The sequence below is a fragment of the Zootoca vivipara genome, chromosome 1, assembly GCF_963506605.1.
Source record: "Zootoca vivipara chromosome 1, rZooViv1.1, whole genome shotgun sequence".
NCBI classification, from domain to species: Eukaryota; Metazoa; Chordata; class Lepidosauria; order Squamata; family Lacertidae; genus Zootoca; species Zootoca vivipara.
Genome location: NC_083276.1, coordinates 45419179 through 45441594, shown reverse-complemented (window position 1 = coordinate 45441594; position 22416 = coordinate 45419179). Strand labels below are relative to the sequence as shown.

General features: G+C 40.7%; 1 protein-coding gene across 6 annotated transcripts in view; it reads left to right on the top strand.

Annotated features, from left to right (window-relative positions):
* SIPA1L1 (signal induced proliferation associated 1 like 1) overlaps positions 1 to 22416 on the top strand; it is a 152897-nt gene that overhangs the window by 84756 nt on the left and 45725 nt on the right. For 5 of the 6 annotated variants that reach the window (XM_035113106.2, XM_060273729.1, XM_035113061.2 and 2 more), the window contains 3 exons: positions 4587 to 4655; positions 17876 to 19680; positions 20653 to 20783. In XM_035113106.2, coding sequence (XP_034968997.2) covers positions 18192 to 19680; positions 20653 to 20783 — 1620 coding nt within the window. In that variant the 5' untranslated portion in view covers positions 4587 to 4655; positions 17876 to 18191. The remainder of the gene's footprint in view (positions 1 to 4586; positions 4656 to 17875; positions 19681 to 20652; positions 20784 to 22416) is intronic. The other variant, XM_035113094.2, reaches the window with a different exon arrangement.

The following is a 22416-nucleotide window of genomic DNA, read 5'->3' as shown; positions in this document are numbered from 1 at the left end:
AATCAGATGATATACCTGTACAAGGAATGACAAGGTGAGTAAGCGCTGTAGAGCTGCGTGTGTCAGCCATGAATGCTGCACCATCAACCCTCCTGTGTTGAGCAGGAAGGTCTATGGACCTTCTAAGAGCACTCAGCTGAACAGGATCCTTGATAACACAGCATGTCTCTGCATATCAGTTGCTGGGAATCTTAAGTGGGGAGAGTGTTGTTGCACTCAGGTCCAACTTTGAGCTTCCCGTGAACACCTGGCTAGCCACTGTGAGTACGGGGTAACATAAGAAACTTATGGGGTATGCATGGTAGGGACAGGGTTGTTGGGGGCAGGAGGTGACATTCCCCACCCCATGTTAGCATTCCCTGTACAGATAATTTTGTGAGAAAAGCCTGATCAAGCCTCCTTGACTAAGGATGTGGTAGCAATATGCATGCATGAATTTGAGGTACAGTGGTGCCTCGCTAGACGAAATTAATTCGTTCCACGGGTCTTTTCTTATAGCGAAAAATTCATCTAGCGAATCCCATAGGGATGCATTGATTTTTTTTTGGATTTTTTTTTGCCCATAGGAACGCATTAATTGAATTTCAATGCATTCCTATGGGAAACCGCGATTCACTAGACGAATTTTTCGTAAAACGCATTCGTCTAGCGAGGCAACCTCTGCTCGAAAAATCCTTTCGTTAAGCGGAAATTTAGTTAAGCAGGGCATTCGTTAAGCGAGGCACCACTGTATTCTGGATGATGGAGTGAGTTAAAATGTGGGGATAAATAGAGCAAGAAAATAAACTTCTTGGCTTTCTTAGCAGGAATCAAAGCAATATATACTAAGCAGTTTGCAAGAATATTAGTAAATAATAAACTCTTAGACCAATGCCAAATAAAGAAGGGAACTAGACAAGGCTGCCCTCTATCCCCATTATTGTATATTACAACGTTGGAAATACTGTTGCAGAATGTAAGGGAAAACAAAGAAATCAAGGGTGTAGAACTTATAAATCAAAGGCTTTTGCGAATGATGTGGTCTTAACAATGGAACAACCTAACGTAAGTGTTCCCAAGGTTTTTAGAAGAAATTAAAAAGTTTGGAAAAGTGGCAGGCTTTAAAATAAATGTAGAAAAGACTTGTTGATTAAAAACATAGATGAGCAGTCGAAAGAGATTTTGGAAAGGTTGTCTGGTTGAAAGAATAGGTTAAAAAAAGAAGTATTGGGGGATTTGGTTGACAGTGAGAAACTTCAACATATTTCAAGATAATTATATTAACTGTGGAAAGACACTAAAAAAGAGATAAGAGATATGGGAAAGAATTCTTTCCCTATTAGGTAGAATTTCAGCCATTCAAATGAATGTATTATCTAAGATGTTATTTTTATTCCAATTGATCCCATTTGTCAACAACCCAAGCTGCCTCAGAGAATGGAAAAAAGATATTTCTATATTTGGCAGGGGGAAAAGTCTAGGATTAAACATAAAATTTTGATTGATAAAAAAGAAAGAGGAGGCTTTGCTCTGCCAAACTTGCAAATGTATTATGAGGCAGCTTGTTTATGTTGGTTAAAATAATTTGAAAGAGAACTATATGAAAATGATGCATAGGTGGTATTTAACTCCGAGTAGGTTGGTTAAAATGTACAAAGTAGGATTAGATCTGTGTTAGAAATGCAGAGAAATGGAAGGAACATTTTTCACATGTGGTGGAAATGTAAAAAGGTTTAAGACTATTGGGGAATGATCTACAATGCGTTTTTAAAAAAAGTTTAAAACAACATTCCCCCAAAAACCCTGAGGCCTTTTTGTTAGGAATAGTTCAGTCTAAAGTTCCCAGTTGTTAGAAAAAAATTATTTATGTATGCAACCACGGCGACTAGAATTTTGCTAGCCCAAAGATGGAACGTGAACGAGATCCCTAGTAAGGAAGATTGGCAACTTAAGCTGATAGAATTTGCAGAAGCAGCAGGTTTAACTTACAGAATAAGAGAGCAAGAAAAATATTTATTCAAAGAGGAGTGGAATTTTTTTGCTGAATATTTAGAAAATAACTCTGTACAATTGAAAATGCTGGTAGCATTTAGATTAATTCAACAGTACTGAATGGTAAATATTTGAAGGGTGAAAAATGGAGAAACGATTAGATTGGTTATAGTAAAATACGCAGGAATGAGAGATAAGTAAAATGAGAGAATGAGGAATGAGAGATATAGTAAAATACGCAGGAATGAGAGATAAGTAAAATGAAGTTAGTTGTTACATTGTATTATGTAAAATGTTTGTTTTGAGATGTATTAACTAAAAAATTAATACAAATTGGTATAAAAAAGAAAAAAAAAACTTCTTGAAGTGCTAAATATCCACAGTATTTTCCACGAAATGTTATACTATAAAGTTAAGACATTATTTCTGAGCAAGTGCAGAATTTGATTGTGGATGCATTATTTGAGCATCCTGACAACCTCTATTTTTCTTTTCAGCAAAAAAATTATCTCATCCTCAAACTGCAGACTAGCTCGAGCAATTCCTGGACTAGTAAAATATCTGAAGCCAAAGGGGAATTGCGGCCAGTAGCTGTGGCTTTAGCACTTTGAATTGCTTTTCGCCCTTCTTCATGACCTGCAGAAGCAGAATATATTATATAAAATAAGCAAATACATACAAGCTTGTCTCATTTGCATAATCACACAATCCATCGTGGGTTTTTTTTTTTTGGCACAGATTTAAATTTGTACAGATAGCCATAGCCCTTAATAATGATGAAATAAGGGGTACCTAATTTTGTAGCAAGTGTAGCCTGCAGCTCTTACTTAGATGCTGAAAATTCTAATGCCCAGGGCAAATCTTCTCATTAAGTGCGTTTTTATTTTGGTGATGCAAAGCATCAAATTGGTGGCATACCGTATTTATTATTTTATTACCTTTCAGAATAGAAATCGTTTGAAGACAGGTTACATGTAGCAATGCAATTTTTTTGAAACTCATGGTAAACAAACAGGACTTCTCACTGTTGGTGGAGAAATGGGAAACCGGAGTAGGATTTGAGGTGGTCCTTTCCATAGTTATGCCTGCATTGGGTTCCTTCTTCTATAAGACTATTTAGCCACTAAAATGAAATATAAAATAAAGTGATTTCTGTTCTAAAATTGTACTATTTTCAAGAAATGAGTTCAGTTAATACCCTTTTGAGCTCATATATTGTATAGAATTTTTATCTCATACCAACACATTTTGATTAATTTGGTAATTCCTTGGAATGTCAATTAAGTCTGTATTCTGCCAGTATATTGGTCCTGGCTGTTGATACCTCGAGTGATCTTTACAGTCAATAGAATATGCATAGCTCTTTTTTCATTTAAATATCACAACCTTTCTCTGTTTAATTAAGTTCTGCTCTGTTATTGTCCTCCTGTTAGATGAAACTTTTTAAACAGAAGCAATAAGGTTGTTACTTGAGGGTGTGATGAGAGCTAGGCTTAAAATGTATGTACAGTACGTTGTACGTTATGTGGATTTTAAAACGTATGTACGTTGTGGATTTTAAAATTGGCCAAGGCACAGGTTCCACACACTGTTTGTCAGGCTACCTGGCATCTCGTAAGCTCACATTTTGAATTGTAATATTGGTGATACTTTATACATGCCAAACTAACCAGCAGACTCTGCAGTGCCAAGCAAAATTAATGTGATGCTAATACTGTTTGTGGACTGGACCACCGGTCGAAGCTGATGGAAGACACTCTTAGCCCCTGAGGCCACCTGAGCCTCAAGTGACATCAATGGATCCAGAAGTACCCCCAAGCCACTCCTTCACAGGGAGTCTAACCCCATCAAGAGCAGACCACCTCCCATCCATCTGTGGTTGCACCCAGAATGGGGGACTTCAGCCTAGGGAGGTTTAGTTGGCTCCCTTCTTGATGCTTTTGCACCACCTTGTGAAGGCCTTTTATTATTCTGACAGGCATTTGTCTTCCCAGGTGGCTGGTTGATTTTGTTTAATTTTGTTAAATAAATAAAAAAAACCTTTTAACTTGCTGTCTCTGTTCTCCAATACAATTGAAAATATCATGGTTTTATTGTTTTGTATTTCTTACTGACGTAAGCCACCTTGAGTGACTCTTTTGAGACAGAAGTATGGATATAAATGAAATAAACCAGCCAAATATACTAAGCGCTATCCAATTTCCCTCATATTTTGCATCTATTGAAGGGATTGTTTTGTGGTTTCTCTCACACACTACTTTTTTTTTTTACACAACAGCAAGGTATCACCATGCTTAGTACAAAGTATACCTCTTGTTTTGGTCGGCATCCCAGTGTGTATCCTCAGGCTACCATTATGCATTTTCAGGAGTTCAAAAACAGTGAATAGATTTTTACAAAATGAAGTGAATAGTTGTTTAGAATTCAATACGTCTGCCCTCTGTTTGCACCCAGTTGGTTTGAACCCTGTCCCTGGATTTTTGGAAATTGTTTCTCTTACATCGACTTAGCCTTTCCACCCTTTCTTCTTGATTTGCATTATCATTGTTGTCTTTTGTAACAATTGATTGCCCCCGAACGTTTTGTAATAGTGGCATATTGTTTGTTTTCTCTAGGTTTTACTTTTTACTGTGTGGATGCTGAAAATGAAGTTCATGAATTTGCCAGGATGCCATGAAACTATAGTAGGTGCTTCTTTCTTTCCCATTGTACCTCTTATATGCCAGATCCATATGTGTACATGTGAAACCATTTGGCTTCATTCCTAGGCTTAAATCAAGACTTCGGTTCTACAAATAGAAAGAGAGGGAGGTGACCTTGGCTGGTTTTCTCCTTCCATTGCAACCTGTTGCATTGCATTCTCTGAAAACCTGCTCTGGAGGGTTTGGGAACAGTGTGGGAAATGACACTGAGGTCTACAGGAGGAGAGGGGACTCGTCAAGTGTTGCCTCCCACTCCATCAGCTCCCAGGATCCCCCTCCTGGTTCAAAAGCCTTCAGTGAAAAGAATGGACATTCCATTTGTGGAAGGGGAATTCTGACTCCAACCCATAGGATAGGGTAGTGGTTTAGGCTACCACGCCAGATCCTTACCTCCTTACTCCTGTGCCGCAACTTCGACAGATGGGCAGGATGTCAGTCAACTGATGGTACAGTGGCATCTTGGTTCAATCAATAATAAAGTTTGTTGTGAGGACGAGGCATCTTGGTTGTAAGTCCTGAAAGTCCTGCTCCCTCCCTGCCTTGCAGACCTTTTTTCACCTGACTGGGAGGGTAGGTCCTTGACTGACTCCAGCTACAAAAGCTGAGGCTTGGGCTAGGGGATTGTTTAGGAGGTTTGTTGGCTGGGGTTGTTGTTGTTGCTGTTAATATTTTATATCTTTATTTTGGATTTTAGGATTTGTGTGGAAGTTGTTTGATTTTGTTGCATACTTTTTGAAGTTTTGTTTATTGTTTATGACTAGTTTTGTTATATTCATAGTTAGGTAGTTTTTATACGTTGTAAGCCACCTTGAACATGGTTTTAACTTTGGAAAGGTGGCATACAAATAAAATGACTGATTGACATCAGGTGATTTGTTTTCCTTTTCTCACATGGTTTGATATTGAACTGTTTGAGCAAATGTATAGGGCTTTGCAGGCACCACCAATCAGCTGGTTGCCAGTGCTTGCTAATCCCTGTTGTGCCTTTGCAAGCAGCGACCATCATGGTGCTTGTAGAGACAGCTGATAGCTGGCTCTTGCAACTCCCTTCTGTACAATTGCAATGATGACCTATTAGCTGGTGGTAATTTGCAAAGGTACAGGGTTTTTCAGGCACCTTTACCCGTCCCACACCTGACAACACCTTGTGGACCAAACGTGGAGGCCTAATTAGGCCTGTGGGCAAAAGGTTCCTCATCACTGCCATAGTATAGTGTGTTGTGTTGTTCTAGTGTGTTGTTCTAGTGAGCTGTAGAACATACTAAAATACATATTTTTGTTGGGTTCAAATTGTTCTAGTGTGTTGTTCTAGTGAGCTGTAGAACATACTAAAATACATATTTTTGTTGGGTTCAAATTAAGTCTGGACATCTGAAATAAAATCTGGGTTCATCAGCAAGAAGGTTGATTAATTTCACCTCCTGTGAAATAGCACACTGCTCAGGCAGTTCACTTGAAATGCAAATCTCCTTTTTATTTTTAGCAAACAATTAATCCCTCACAGGGGAATGTGGGTGTAATTGTCAAATCTAGCAAAGGACTGCTATTAAGCCAACTGCAACAGCAGGTGTTGGGTGGAATCTCCTCCAGCCCTTACCAACTATTGTGCTGATTTTTCATTCTTAAGATAGCCAGATGAAGCTCCCACAAAAAGGAAGGTGTTTCATGTATGCCTCCTTTCCTCCCTTATTTATTTTGATTGTTTGGGAGAAGTTTGTCTCTCTATCTTGAGGTTTTGAGTCTTATTGATTTCCTCTTATGTATTTATGAAAGTAAAATTAGTCTGTGCGGTAAAGTTGGGACAATTGATTTTGAAGAAGGGACTTTAATTAGACGTATGAAAATGAATTTTTAGGACAGAGCCTGGGGGCCTGTTGGCTGCATCAGTGCTAGGAGGATACAGTTGCTGGGGTTACCTTTTTCTCTGACTGCTTCCCATGCACTTCCTACAGTGTGCTTTGTATAGCTTAGGTGTTTAACGTGTGTGTATTGTCTAAGTCTAAGAATATACTAGCCATATCTAGAACTGTTAGAATTTCACTGCATTTATATTCTGGGCCAAATTATATGGTTCTTTCCAAAGGTGGTAGGATATTCTCCAGACGACCATAACCTGTAGATCATTTTCAGCCACCTCTTACACCAGAGGACAAGGCTTAGAGCAGGCATAGGCAACCTTGGCTCTCCAGATGTTTTGGAACTACAACTCCCATGATCCCTGACCACTGGCCCTGTTAGCTAGGGATCATGGGAGCTGTAGTTCCAAAACATCTGGAGAGACTAGGTTCCCTATGCCTGGCTTAGAGCTTCTCTTGGCCCATGCTTTGGACCTGAGAGCCCCAGCTCATTATAGGATAGGATTGAGGATATCTTTCTGTTTCTCTCTTTGCCCTGTCCTCCACCTTCCTCCCTCTTTCTCTGTGGCTTATAAAGCAGAAACAGCCTGTCTCCTTCCTCTGTTCTTCCAACCTCACCCTCCTGACATGGGTGGGGAGAAAAACTGCCTCAGCATCTCTTCCAGCCTCATCACAGGAGGCTTTGCACTAGCAGACATGTCACTGATTCCTCCAACACAGCCCCCTCTGCCCCCAAAAGCTTATCTTGCTCATGGAGATAACAGAATGGGATGTGCCATAGTGGGCTGGTAGGGTTGGGGACTTGATGTTTCAGCAAAAACAGCTAGCCAGAAGTCCACTAAAGAATCTTGACTCTTGGACTCTGCTGGTTTTGCAATTTCTGATGACACCCCTGCTGTCCTACTTGCAAAAACATTCAGATGTGTTCTTTCAGCATGTCAGTTACAGGTTGATATAATGTTGTAGTCCAGAGTGATGCAGCAGTTGTAGTAATTGTGGCCTAGCATGTTTTTGAACCTATCCCTGACTTGTACCTCCTGCTCCCAAAGTTTCCAGAACTGAAATTGCTGCTATAGAAGATATTGTCTATACAAACTTTGTGGCTTCTTCTGTGAATGCAGTGTAGAAACTGCACTTTGAGATAAATTTGATGAGTTCGCCTTCATTTTATAAGAGGTGTTTTATATTTTTCAACTGTTCGGTAGCACTTCAGGTCATTTCCTCCACTTCTCCAAAATGTTTGGACTATGCTTCCAATTTTGGATAGGCTTTCTTTTCATTCTCTTGGCATTGTATTCCCCAAGCAATGATCATAGCTTCTGCTGTTGCTTTAATCAGTCTAGCTATCAGTATTACAACACAAAGTTAAACCCTACCTGAGGTTGGGGCAGGGACAAGGTGAGATGCTGGTGTTCAATATCTCCTCCTACAGGCCCAGAGGGCAATGTGCCAGCCAAGTTTGCTCTGGAATAGAAAAAGATTATTCAGGAACAGGTGGGTTATAAACATCATTCTAAGAGTTTGAGATGGTGCTCAGAGAATGCAGAGTTTCTTGCAGAGTTTCTTCCAAAGCCACAGCTATTGGAGACGTTGCTATAATCTCAAGCCAAGTGACAAACACTTAGCAGGTTACTGGCATCTATTTTATAGTATGTGTGTTTTTGTGATTCCTGGAAAAAACATATGAAACTTCTAACTGTTAAACAAAATTGTCAGATTCTGGTCCTTTCACATATAGACCCTATCACTGATTGACTGAGAATAGACTTTCAACCAGGCTTCTGCATAGTCTGAAGTGGAGATTTTCCCACTTCTGCATCAAAAATCATCACTCTCTAATATTGTGGCTTGCACTATAGTTCTAGTACAGGTATAGTTCTAGTAAGTGAAAAAGCTAGGGGCCTAATCTTTTCCCAGTAACTTATCACATGTATTTAACAACAAAAATAGTTGCTTCTGTACAGATGAAAGTTCTCACTTGTCCTGCAAAGCACATATTTTCTATTTTGCATTCTGTATCCAGGTAAAAAGCATGACACAAGAAAACACTCTCAAATATTTGGAGCAATTTCTGCTTTCAGGTACTTTGGTATGAAATATAAAAGTCAATTTATAAATATTGCCTTGGATATCGTTTAGGGCTAAGGATGTCCGCTCTTAAATAATGGGTGAGTGTGTGGTGTGTATGCAGAGCTTGAGAGCAAAGGACCCTTACACTCCCCTTTACCATCAAATGTCACACCAGGATGCCAATGAAAAGGTAGGCAGCAACCTACACAAGAGCCTTCTTGGCATCCTGAAGGACTTGACTGCTGTGAAATAATAGGAGGCCGAGTTAGCGATACTGTTTGATTAGTGAGTTGACCGGCTTCCTCACTTGGTGCTTTGCAAAATCCACTCAGTTGAATGCTTTTCCTTTTTACATGCAAATGCATGTGCGCACTAGTGCTGTCTTTCATTTGCTCGCATTAATTATAAGTTTGGTTAGTCTTTGAGATGCCACAAGGCTGCAGCAGACTAAACACAGTTACTCCTCTGGAAATTAATTATAAATGTATCTGTGACAATTTGAAACTACTTTTGAGTGAAATCAACCCATGTTTCTTACTTCTTTGTTACTCTTAGTCTCTCTGCAGATTAAACATATAATTTAGCTTTAGTTTAGGAGGGCGTGAGTTATCAGGCAAATATGAATTAGTGCAAAATTGTTGTGATTTGCCATATCTCAGCATCTGCATTCTGAAGTGAAGACCCAACCTCCACATTGTGCCGCAGTATAGAGTTTACAGATGAATCACATAGGTTTTGCATATCTCTGCAGTTTTATATTTATCTTTTATACCACTAAAAGCATTAAGTTGATGATAATAGCTATTTCCTTAGTGTGACTGTGTGTGTGTGTGAGAGAGAGAGAGAGAGAGAGAGACAGACAGACAGACAGACAGACAGACAGACTGACAGACAGACAGACAGACAGACTGACAGACATGGAAGATGCTGAAAGAAGGAGCCTTAAAACATGTTAAATTTCATTTTTAATGCTTTTGGTATCTCACATCAGCAGCTCATACCCCTAATTAATTAAATCTTCTAGAACTTTATAGTCATGGAGAGTGCAGCCAATAGACAGGTGATAAATTATGTGTAACTAGTGTATTTCAGCCCGTTCAATAACGGGCGCTAGAAACCTGGGGTTCGGAGAAGCGCTTGCGCAGCGCTTCTCTGAACCCTAGGACCTGTCCTTGTTGTCGGCGGCAGGGGGGCAGCAGCGATTCACTGTGTAACAAAGAGACAAAAATGTAATTGGATGAAAAATTGGAGCTGACTTTAATAGATATTGGTCAAGAAAAGTAAAATAAATTCAGACCTGCATTGAGATACACAAGGCTTGATTGACACTGGATGGAACCCCACAGCCAGCTCCAGATGGAAGGGCAACACAGAGGATGGTCAAGTCTCACAGCAATGTTCTTGTATTTGTATTAATAACACCTGCTAGAGGAGGAGTCTCCTCTAGTCTTTTACCTTTTTTTTTCTTAGTGCAATAAAGCTGGTCCTATTCTATGGTAGTGATGAGGAGCTGCTCGTCAGGGGGCTGAAGGATTCCCATCCAGCCAACTGAGCCTCTGGATCTAGACCAGGGGTGGGGTGGGGGTGCAGTTTGCATTGTGGGAAAAACATCTATTTGCGTGACAGGAAAGGCTTCTGTTCACTCTACTGTGAAGCATACTCCACTGTGTTATGCCCTGCCCCCCATTACGCCCCCGTTCTGCCCTCTTCTGGGTCCAAAAGGACCCATGCTCTGGCGATTGTGGATCAGTTGGACGTAGATGAAATGGTTGCCACCTGTAGGCTAATGGTTACGGCAGTAAAATAAAAGGGCTGGAATATTAATTGATAAATTGCCACCTATAACCTTTTAATTGTGAAAATTAAAGTCCATTGATTTCAGTGGGTTTAACAGGATAGCACCCTATGCTGTGATTTTATCTTTTTAAATTAACAAATTATTGACTTTTTCTCTGTCTCATCTGTGGGAGGCCTTTTTTTCAGTCACAAAAAACCAACAGCCAAATAGGCTTACAAAATTCCATCCTAGAATGAGTTAAAATTACTTTTATAGACCTCTTACCCATGTGACGTTATTATATAAAGTGCAATCAAAAAAATAGTGTGGAAAGGTTGATTAAAGCTGTTCAATGCAGAGGAACAGGCATACGCCTACACATGTGCCTTAGGTAATTTGCTTGTGCGGATTTTGAATTTGAATCTAAATCAGATTGTTTATGTGCATGTGTGTGAGAAGTAAAAATAAAAGCAGGCTGGAAGAGATGTGAATGATTTCCTTACGAACCATAGAGTTGGAAAGGATTTTAAAGGTCATCTCCTCCAAAGTCCTGATCAGTGGCCATCTACCCTCTCTTTAAAAACCTCTAATGAAGGGGAGTCCACCATCTTCTGAAGCAGTCTGTTCCACCGTTGAACAGTTAGTACCATCTGGGATTTCTTCCGAATGTTTGGTCAAAATGAGAAAAGCAGAATATTTGGGGGCAGGGACCTATCCACTGGCATCCACCCAGCATTGTTTCTAACTGGTTCCTTGTTAAATCAAAGTAATCGAATATCACTGCTTACTAGAATTGCTGCCTAACTAGAAATGCCCAAAATAATGGATTTAGAACTATCAGTAGATCCCCAGGGAGAGCTGACTTCAGGCCCCAGGCCCTTTGGCTAAGCAGAGTAGGAATGACCACTGGGAGGAGCGCAAAGAGAAGAAACACCATGATGCATGGTTGTGAAGCAGCACAGCCGGACACCTTCATCTGCCCCAGCTGCAACAACACATGTCTCTCCCTTATCGGTCTCTACAGCCACAGCAGGCGTTGTAACTCCCCAACAGTTTGACTTCACCCAACAATGGATGCCAACCAACCAACCAACCAACCAACCAACCAACCAACCAACCAATGGATTTAGAACTATCAGTAGAATTCCTAGGCAGCGTTCCCTTGGGTTCCATGCAGTATCCTCATTTGCAGATTCAGCAGGCCTTTTAAAAGAATCTGGAGCTTTGACGAACATGCAGCAATGGCTAGAGACTCCTGAGGGGGCTGAGGCCTATGCAAAATCATCTCGGGTGGTTAAGAGAGAACATAGGGGTCTTGATCTTTGTGCAGTTTGTTGCCTGACTGAAGTTACAGAGAGTTCCATGCATATGTAGGGGCATCCAAAGTGGTTCTTCTAACTCAGGTTTGGGGAACCTTTGGCAGGGGCCAAAGGCTTGAAGGGTCTGGAGTTTAAGCTCCTGCTTAGCTGTGAAGCTCATTGAATGGCCTTGGGCATCGCTGTCTCTTCAGCCTACCCTTAGCTCTTTGGAGGAAACATGGGACACAGATGTTATTGCTAGATTTGTATTGTTTTGATTATCATTATTTGCGTTTTGCTGGTGACTTTGAAGATCATGGATTTTGAGGAAGGGATCCCGCATTGATTTACAGCATTAACATTCTAATAATAAACTTTGCAGTGTGCAACTTGAGCATCAAGGTCAAAAGGCTGGTGTGACTTGTGACAGCCAGTTAATAAGGTGGAAATGACTTTACTGATTTTATTTTAAGATCCCTAGATCAGTTTTCATTTCAATATAAATTATAAAAACAAACAGTTAACACAAAAAATAGAGCCACTCCCTTCCCAGCTCTTTCCTAACCTGATTAATATCCAGTACTTTTAAAGCTCTGGCCCCACCCTACAATGTCACTTTGCTTGTTTTTCTTTGCTTCTCCCTTCTCCCCACTCCAGTATTTAAGAGGCTTATTTGTTCCATACCTCCCCTTTGGCCAGGATTCTTAGGGAATTGTTCTTAGATGTTGATTGCCATCCACCAGTCTCATAAAGTTTCAGTGCCTATAGGAACGTAAAAGTTATAAATCTGTAGGCTTGCCATATGTAAGGAAAATTCATGACACGTCCTGGTTTTCGGGTGTAAAAATGGCGTCGGGGAGGGGGGATTTTGCCAAATCGGGGAAATCTCTATTAAAACCATTTTGAAATATGGCAACCCTATGAATCTGGCATAATGCTCAACATGTTTCTTCTTTGACAATCACTGATAAATTGCAGTCAAGCTGGAGAGCACAGCTGACATTAAGACAAGAGCTAGATTTGTTTTTGCAAATATTTTGTATTTCCAGTCAGCTTTACATGTGAAACAGCACAGAGCATGCAGAAATCTCTCCTTAAATAAGCACCAGGCAGCTGGATTTATTCTGAGTAACAGACTTATAAAAAATACATTGAATAAACCCCATTGAATTACCCCCTCTTTTTTTTACTCTTTTTTAAAATGCCAAATATTTACTTTACAGATTATGTTTGGCATGGAGAAATTATTGAATTATATTAAACATGAAATACTGTGTGTCCCCCCTTTTTTCTTCATCTTCTTTTTCTGAGCAATTGTGTTTTTACAGTGAGTTGTGATCAGTTGAAGCCAAGGAAGGAACAGTTACAACATCACCAAACTCAGTGGATACCCCCCCCCTCTCTCTCCCTCTCCCTCTCCCTCCTCCCCTCCACTTTCTTCAGAGTTCATCTAGGCACCCCAACTATTTAAATACTCATTTCGAAATAAAAACTTTTCTGAAGAAGTTTTGATTCTCCCCTTCCCCTTGATGAGTATAGCGTCACATAATATTTCTTGCCAACAGTAGCAATTCAGCTATTTAAATCTATGAAAGTAATGTTCTTTTTAAAAGGTTAGGTGATTAATAACCCTTTATGAAGACACTCAATGTGGTCATTACTGATTGTGAGATGTCAGTCTCCTTTTGGAACAAAAATCTGCCTGCACAGTGGGACTTCTGGTTTGTCTCGGCCCCCCTTCAGCACCTTTGTGTCACCAAAATATGCTCTAGAGAGTGTCCATAGACACTCCAGGGCAGATTTTGGGGATGTTCAGAGGGGATAAAGGGGGACGAAAGGAAGGAGAAGCCCCATTGCACGAGCGAACACCCATTTGCAGTGCATTGCTTCTCACCCTGTGTGTTTTTAAAACCTTAATTATAGATTTTAAAATAGCAATTGGCTTATGAAAGGCGTCTTAAACATGGGTTGTTTGGAATGGCTTGTTTAATGAACAGTCTAGCCATTGTGTTGCCTTAGCAGATAAAGCATGGGGATTGTTAACTTAGACATATAAGGCCTATTATTCTTTTAATAATGGATAATAGGAAATTGCAAGGAAAGCGTGTGAATATTGCAGCAAACCTGTGACGCATTTTATTGCAGTTTTAAACATTTTGCCTACATAAGGGAGGCCTGCGACAAAACGTTGCAGCCTAGGGTGCTTCCATTAACTGTTCCTTTTTGACAGCCATGCCCTCTTCCAGATACTGCATTCCATGGAACTCTTTAGAATTTGCTGGTTGTTGGAGGCAGGATATGTTCTGGCTAGAGGTTTAATTACTGTGGTAGCAAGCACTTGTTACTTTTGGGAAGAGGCTGCAGAAAGTGCTGGTTTCCCTAGAACTGCCAGAAGCCTTGATTTGTACACAATACTTCTCTGTCAACGTGGTGCTGGTTCAGCAGCCTCCTTGCATGCATAGACTTGGCAACTATTTGAAGGCCACATTTTGTGTAATTGGTTGAGTCTCTGAATAGGATTCTCTTCTTTGTGTTAAAGGGTGTATACAGCAGAGCAGGATTTTATGCTGACATTCTCTTGCCTTTGTCTACTCCCTGCCAGGGTGCATTTCTGGAGGTGGCTTTTGTTGTTGTTCCTGTTAAGACGCTTTAAAAGACAGGCCATCACTTTGTAATCAGTCCGGAGCCAATGTAGGAAGCGCCGTTTGTTTCAGGAACCTTATAAAATTGGAATTTGAAAGGTGCTTTGTTTTGACGGAAGATAATACATTTGTATTTTAATATGTAAGATGAGTGTAGAAAAATTTCATTCGTGTATTGAATCACTAGTTTGGGGCAGGGAGGGTTTGAGTACAGTGGTACCTTGGTTTACAACCATAATCCGTTCCGCAGGTCCATTCGTAAACCAAAACAGGCGCGCTTTCGCCAATGGGGCCTCCCCCCAAAAATTGTTTGTAATCTAAAAAAAGGGGGGGGTTGTAATCCAATTTTTTTTTGCAAACCGGGACACGTACTTCCGGGTTTGACATGTTTGTAATCCAAAATGTATGCAAACCAGACTGTTCACAAACCAAGGTACCACTGTATTTGTATTTTCTGTTTTGTGAACCTTCAGGTAAAAATATTGCAGAAATGCTTCAAAATGTTTTCATTTGCTTTTTGCTCTTTGTTTGGGCAACAGTCATAATCGAGGGCTTTGGGCCAGAAAACACTTCTGTGGAACCTCTTGATTTTTCACCCCAGTTATGGTCCCAGAACTGCATCCCATGCTGTTCCAGAAGGTTGCTTGACCTTCAGAAGCGATTTTTCAGAAGGTGCAAGGGGCTGTGCTAGGAAGGAAGTTGAAAACTCAGTTGCACATGCAAAACTCGTGGTTTTATAGCTGCCCGTGGGGGAAATGCTGCGATAATTTGTTCTAAGCAATACTTTTTCTCACACCAGAGTGCCACATGGCTGTCTGGAGCCCCACTGGTGCTAAGCAAATGTGTTATGCACATTGATGACTTGGATGATTTGTGAACCATCACGCCAGATACAGCCCACTAACCATGTATTGTGGGCTACTAAGGTCTTATAAAACTACTTTTGTTTGCTTAGAATAGCAGAAACAGGGGAGCAGCAATAAATGGTTTGAAGGCTGTATCCAGCCTGGCAGTTGTCAGGGGGCTTCTCTATGGCTCCAGTGTAAAACTTCTCTGTGACGATTCTTGCACTGCCACCCATTAGCAGTAAGAGCTTGTTTGTGCAAATAGAGTTCCAATGTGGGAATGAGAAGAAGATTTGGGGTGGTGGGTAGAAAGGCTGAGAGAGGAAAATAAGTTTGGGAACATGAAGCTAGTAAGGCCATCTTTGTAACAGGCTGAGCGAGCCTGATTTGGAAGTCTACTGTTAACTATCAGTTTCATAGCTGCCAAGTTTTCCCTTTTCTCGTGAGGAAGCCTATTCAGCATAAGGGAAAATCCCTTTTAAAAAGGGATAACTTGGCAGCTATGATCAGTTTATTAATATATATTTGGCACCATGAAGGTGACATTTGGATATTCTGCCATCAGCAAAATGTCTTGAGTCATCTCTGAACACTAACCTATGCCAAGGTTTACAAGGAGAAATGCTCTGGGAAGACTTCCTAGTCATCGTCCAGAAGGTTGACTTGGGCTTTACTCTTAATTGGCCACCTTTGAATTTTGCTCAGAAACTATCTCAGTGTTCACCCTTCTTTTATTCCCCTAATCTGGTTTCTTTTAGAATTTTATGTACCTAGTGATTGTGGCTCCTGCTTTCAAGGAGGGGGGTCTCTTTTAGATGATCTGGGGAAAGAGGTGATCTAAGCCATCTCTAATGCAATTGGCACTACCAGGGCAGGGCACCTAGCCTGCTTGGGGGGGGGGCATCTTACCCAGCACACTATTCCCCCAAGATATCCCACCTCCTGATTAATCAGCTCCACATAGGGACACTGGTCAGGAGAGTGGAAGATGATTTGGCTCTTTCTTCTTATTCTCTGAGCTTGGCAGAGGAATATATGCCTCGTGTTGCCTTATTTTCAGTCAGGGCTCAGAGTCATTTAGTGGTAGCTGCAACCCCAGCAAACAGGAGGAGCCACTCACAAAGACCCCTCACAAACTACTGCTGCCTCTCTCCGCTACCTATTCATTTCTTCACCCTCTTGAGTGAAAGAACAGCAGGGAGGCAAAGGACCCAATGCCACAGGCAGTGGCAACACCAAAGATGGGTGTCACTGGAGAGGAGAGCCCACCCAAATCATCATGCCAAGGGCTTCACAAAACCTAGAGTTGGTCCTAATTTTGAAAGTGAGATTGGTGATCTGCAGCAACATCTTCTCGGTAGTCACACCAGCTTTTTTACATTAATTGTGTGAAAATAATTGATGTGTAGTTTTTGAAATGTAGATAGCTGCCACAAGGTGAGCCAAGCGAACAGGATCAGGTCCATGCACATGGGGGGGGGATTAACTCTTCAACTCTTCCTATCCACTGCCACACCCCCCAAAAAAAAATCACTCAAGGTATTTTTAGCTTTTGTTTTGTTTGGGGAGGAGGGACGTTTTCATTGGGACTGTGATCAGAGGAGGGTGAAACCCTCACGCATTTTGATCCCAGTCTTGGGTGGTCATTTACATTTCAAAAACTGATTTCATGCAGTTAATGAAGAGCTTTTTCTGAAATACTGTAACTGACTTTCATTTCGCTTTGCTGCTACTGCTGAGCTTCAAGATACGTCTTTTTAAAGATGTCTTCTGAATTTTGAGTAGAAAACCAAGCAGTTAATAATAATAATAATAATAATAATAGCCATAATAATTATAGTAACTAATAAATAGATGAAAATGAATTGCTTCTCAGGTCTACCCTTGGGATATTGAAGGTAGCAGTAGCAGCCTGGTTCAGCAGTCATCTCCAAATCAATCCTGCATACTCCATACAAAAACTCAAAATTTACACCTAGTCTTCCTCAATCATACATGTAGACAATCTGCTAAGAATGGCTTGCATCCTAAGTGTCCCATTCCATAAAAGTTTTTAAAAATGGAGCTTTCATGCTTCCTCCTTTCCTCTGCAGCCTCCTGTGCCCCCCAAAATCATCTATTGAGGGTTGAACATGAGAAGGGAGAAGGAGCAATTGCCAACAATAGGGGGTGGAGAGTCCCACAGTAAGGAACCAAAAGTGCTTTCCACTGGCAGAACAGCAGCTTTGGATCCAACTCAGTATCTCTTAATTTAGCAGCAAATCTGTTCTTTCTCCATATTTATAGATGGTAATAGCTTTCCTACAACTTGTTGATCTAGAGAGAAGTCTGTTGTATATATTGAAAAGCAACTTGCATCATTCTACATTCAACGCTGTAAAATACAGTACAGTCATACCTTGGTTTAAGTACGCTTCAGTTTGAGTACTTTCAGTTTAAGTACTCTGTGGACCCATCCGGAACGGATTAATCCACTTTCCATTACTTTCAATGGGAAAGTTCGCTTCACGTTAAGTACACTTCAGGTTAAGTACAGACTTCTGGAACCAATTGTGTACTTAAACCGAGGTACCACTGTATGTTAAGTCTCAATCGCTGATATTTGTGGTGAAATGTACTGAGAAAGCAACTACTGTATTGGAAGCTTTCAGTTTTCTGCTTTATATAACAGTGAATGTGCTGGCTAATTACTTTCTCTTCTTTATTTGCTCTAGGATTAAAGCAAGTTTACCAGTTGAAAGTTCGTTCCTCAAACGAAGATTATTATTTTTTGACGTATGGAAGGATGACTGCTTTTTAAAATGGATGGATTAAGACTTCTAAGAAGTCAAAAGTGATTGAACAACAGTCGTTCGTAGAAAAGCTGCATCTGTAGAACATTTGCCATTATATTACATGATCATAACTGGGATCTCATGCAACCTTTGTGTTTTCTGGATAACCTTCTCCGGAAGAGAGTTATTAATGTGAAAGGCAGAGATGGCTGTGTTTTCTTTTGGAGCTTACTAAGGATAAACACGTTTTCCAATAATGACCAGTTTGAAGCGGTCCCAGACTGAAAGGGCTGTTGCCACTGGAGTGTCAGATGGAAATCCTAAAGTCCATTCAGATGACTTTTATATGAGACGCTTCAGGTCACAGAATGGTAGCTTGGGATCTTCAGTGATGGCTCCAGTAGGCCCTCCACGCAATGAAGGGTCTCATCACCTTACATCTACTCCTGGAGTACCTAAAATGGGGGTTAGGGCAAGAATTGCTGACTGGCCCCCAAGGAAGGAAAATGTCAAAGAAAGCAGTAGATCAAGTCAAGACATGGATACATCAAGCTGCCTTGATAGTATGTCTTCAAAAAGCAGTCCCGGGAGCCAGGGGAGCTCTATTAACTTGAATTCTAGTGACTCTGTCATGTTAAAGAGTATCCAAAACACACTTAAGAGCAAAACAAGGCAGTCTGAGAACCTAGATTCTAGGTTTCTCACTCCTGATGGATACCACAGCTCCCCAAGAAAAGCGCTTCGCAGAATAAGACAGCGAAGCAATAGTGACATTACCCTAAGTGAGCTTGATGTAGATAGCTATGATGAATGTATCTCACCCAGTTATAAATCTGGACCATCACTGCACAGGGAATATGGCAGCACTTCATCAATAGATAAGCAGGGTACTTCAGGGGAAGGTTTTTTTGACCTATTGAAAAGTTATAAAGATGAAAAGTCTGACCAGAGAGGCCCAGGCACCAGCAAATTCTGTGAACTCCTTATAGCTAGTGGAAGTAAGGGTTCAGGATTTTCCTTGGATGTGATAGATGGGCCCATAACTCAGAGGGAGAACCTTCGACTATTTAAAGAAAGGGAGAAGCCACTGAAGAGGCGTTCAAAATCGGAGACGGGAGATTCTTCCATTTTTCGAAAGCTGCGTAATGCCAAAGCTGAAGGGGAACTTGGGAAGTCCTCAGATCTTGAGGACAGCAGATCAGAAGACAGTGTCAGGCCTTGGACTTGTCCAAAGTGTTTCGCCCATTACGATTGTCAGAGCATATTATTTGATTTAAATGAAGTGGCAGTTAACCGGCACAATGTGATCAAACGAAGGAATACAACGACTGGAGCTTCTGCTGCAGCAGTTGCGTCATTAGCTTCTGGACCATTGTCCCATTCTGCAAGTTTCAATTCCCCAATGGGCAGTACAGAAGACCTGAATTCCAAAGGAAGTCTCAATATGGACCAGGGAGACGATAAAAGCAATGACCTTGTTATGAGTTGTCCTTATTTTCGTAATGAGATTGGTGGGGAAGGAGAAAGAAAGATCAGTCTCACAAAATCAAACTCTGGATCCTTCAGTGGCTGTGAAAGTGCCTCTTTTGAGTCCACTCTTAGCTCTCATTGCACAAATGCAGGAGTGGCTGTTCTTGAAGTACCTAAGGAAAATCTGGTGTTGCACTTGGATAGAGGGAAGAGATACATCGTTGAACACGTGGATCTTGGTGCATATTATTATCGTAAATTCTTCTATCAGAAAGGTGAGCAGTCATTTAATACCTTGAACAGCATTATTCTTTGCTATTTTACAAAATGTTCTCAAAGTACTGCCTCCTGCACAGAATGTTCCCCGATCATTCTAGGCATAATTCATATAAACGCTTAAATTTTGCAGTTGGCTTTTTAATGATATGACAGGGATTTTTTAGACTTTATAGTTTAGGCAGCTTTCTAACGTACATGGCACGAGACCAAATCGAAAGGTACAATCTACAGAAAGACGCGGAGGTTTTAAAAATATTTTAGAAATGGAAATGTAATTAAAACTTGTTTAGCAGGGACTGTGATAATGTTCAGGCATTCAGGTATTAAAATAGTCAAATGGAGGTTTCTCTATGGTAATATATTTCCTTATATTAAAAGGTTTTTCCAAATCCCCAGTTGACACTTAATACTTCTTACTGTTCTAGAAAGGGGAGTATAATTAACATATTGTATTGTGAGCGGAATAGTATTTGTATGAGGTACGTTTTTTACATTGCAATGTAGTTGAAGCAAAATTCCAAGTATGCTTGTTACTTGGCCAATAAATTATTCCTATTCCTATTCCTATAATTCTGCTGTGCCTTTAATACAGAACACAGACCTCAGCCTGTAGGTTGGAAAAATGTCTGCTATACCTGGAATATGGTTTTGTGCTTTACAACATTCAAATATTACACTGAGCATGTGAACCAGATGTTCATAGTTACAACTGGTAGCAGTTTCTGTTACCACAGTGGTTAGAATGAGTATCACCAAAATCTTTAGAATTGTTTCCCAGCTGTATTTGCATGCTATATTTGCCCATGTGAGCATCTGCCCATGGATGGTTGGAACTTGCTCACATGTAGAGCAAGACTGTCCTTAATCCTTTTACTTATTATGGAAATGTAAAATACAGAACCCTTTTTTCTGAGATGGAAAATAAAAATTTCTCCTCCTCCCGCACCCCTTTTTTTTAAATGCACAAGAACACTGGAACTACTTTGGGGCAGATGAGAACCTTGGTCCTGTAGCTGTCAGCCTCAGAAGAGAAAAACCTGAAGAAATAAAAGAAAATGGATCTCAATACAATTACCGCATCATTTTCAGAACTAGTGAGGTAAACAATATATGGAAAGTATAAGAATAAGAAATGCAAAAATGTATTTTCTCTATACTCTTAAGATTTACTGCAAATGTGAGTTATATAAGGGTTATTTTCATGTTTTGCCTGTGGTCTAAAATGTACTGATCCTTTAAATCAGAAAATATATAAAGATGACAGAAAGAGCTACTCAAAAGTGGAATGGACTACCTCAGAAGGTGGAGTCACCTTCATAGGAGGTTTACAAGTAGAGATTAGATGGCCATCTTTCAGGGATTCTTTAGCTGTGATTCGTGCATTGCAGGGGATATGATTGGATAACTCTCAGAAATCCTTCCACCTCTATGATTCTGCACTGGGTTGTTTTATATCTGGGTATCTATTTTTAATTGCCTTCCCCCCCCCCCCAATATTGTAAACTGCCCTTGAGTATATAATATTTTATATCAGGAGAAGGCAACTTGATCTCCAGATGTTCTTGACTACAAATCTCAACACCCTTGACTATTGACCGTACAGACTGGGGTTGATGAAAAGTTACCATTCATTAATAACCAGGCCTGGTGTCACACATACCTAAGCCACAGTTTGTTTAGCAAACACGTGGCATATTTAAAGAATAAGCCAAAACAATAACTTTTTGTAAACCGCTTTGAGGTTTTGTTACTCAAGTGATGTGTAAATGTTGTGAACCAAGCTTTAGAGAAACAAATAGTGGCTTATTCTTCTGTGAGATGACACATGGCTTGTTGAACACAGCCTATGTCTGCTTAAATCATATGTACATCTTCTGTTTCTGGTACTTGGATTGATTTTTTTTAAAAAAATCAGCTAGGTGTAAATCAAGAGAACATGCTAGCTTATAGACCAGGCATCCCCAAACTTCGGCCCTCCAGATGTTTTGGACTACAATCCCCATGTTCCCCAACCACTGGTCCTGTTAGCTAGGGATCATGGGAGTTGTAGGCCAAAACATCTGGAGGGCCACAGTTTGGGGGTGCCTGTTATAGACAGCCTTTAATATAGGAAGAAACCTGTAAGGGTCAACGTGGTGGTTGCTCACAAGTAACTACGCAGGACTCCAACCTGGTTTTTTACAGGTTTATTGTGCATACTATATACAGTGAAGAGCAAAGAGTTTCATGACTGCCCTAGTCACTGGCAGAATCCGGGAGTGCCTCCTTCCGGTTTTTACCCCAGCATAAGAACTTGGACACCCCAGCCTCCACCTCCCCTCCTTGCGTTTCAGTCCTCTGCGCAATTGGGGTGATGGACGTAGCGTCTCCCTCTCTGAGCCCTCTTGGCTAAGGTGGTGCAAGGGCTCCGAGCAAACATCCTGGAGCCCTCTCTCCGTGGTGCTGACCACCTCCCTGTCCTGCCCGCTGGAGGTTTGACTGCTCTCCCGGCTGGATGAGGTGCTGCTGAAAAGCAGGGGCCGGGGATCCCTGTAACCCTATCTCTTGCCTCCCTCCTCCCACGTACCCGGTGGATCCCCCCTGACAAAACCCAAGTAAAAAGAAATATGTACAGTGAGGTTTCTATCATATATATAATAATAGTACTAACAACAATAAATTAACTAGTCCAAATGTTAAGTTTGGGCAGGCGGGGAGGATTGTTCTTGTTTTTACTTCTGCGTTAACAATAG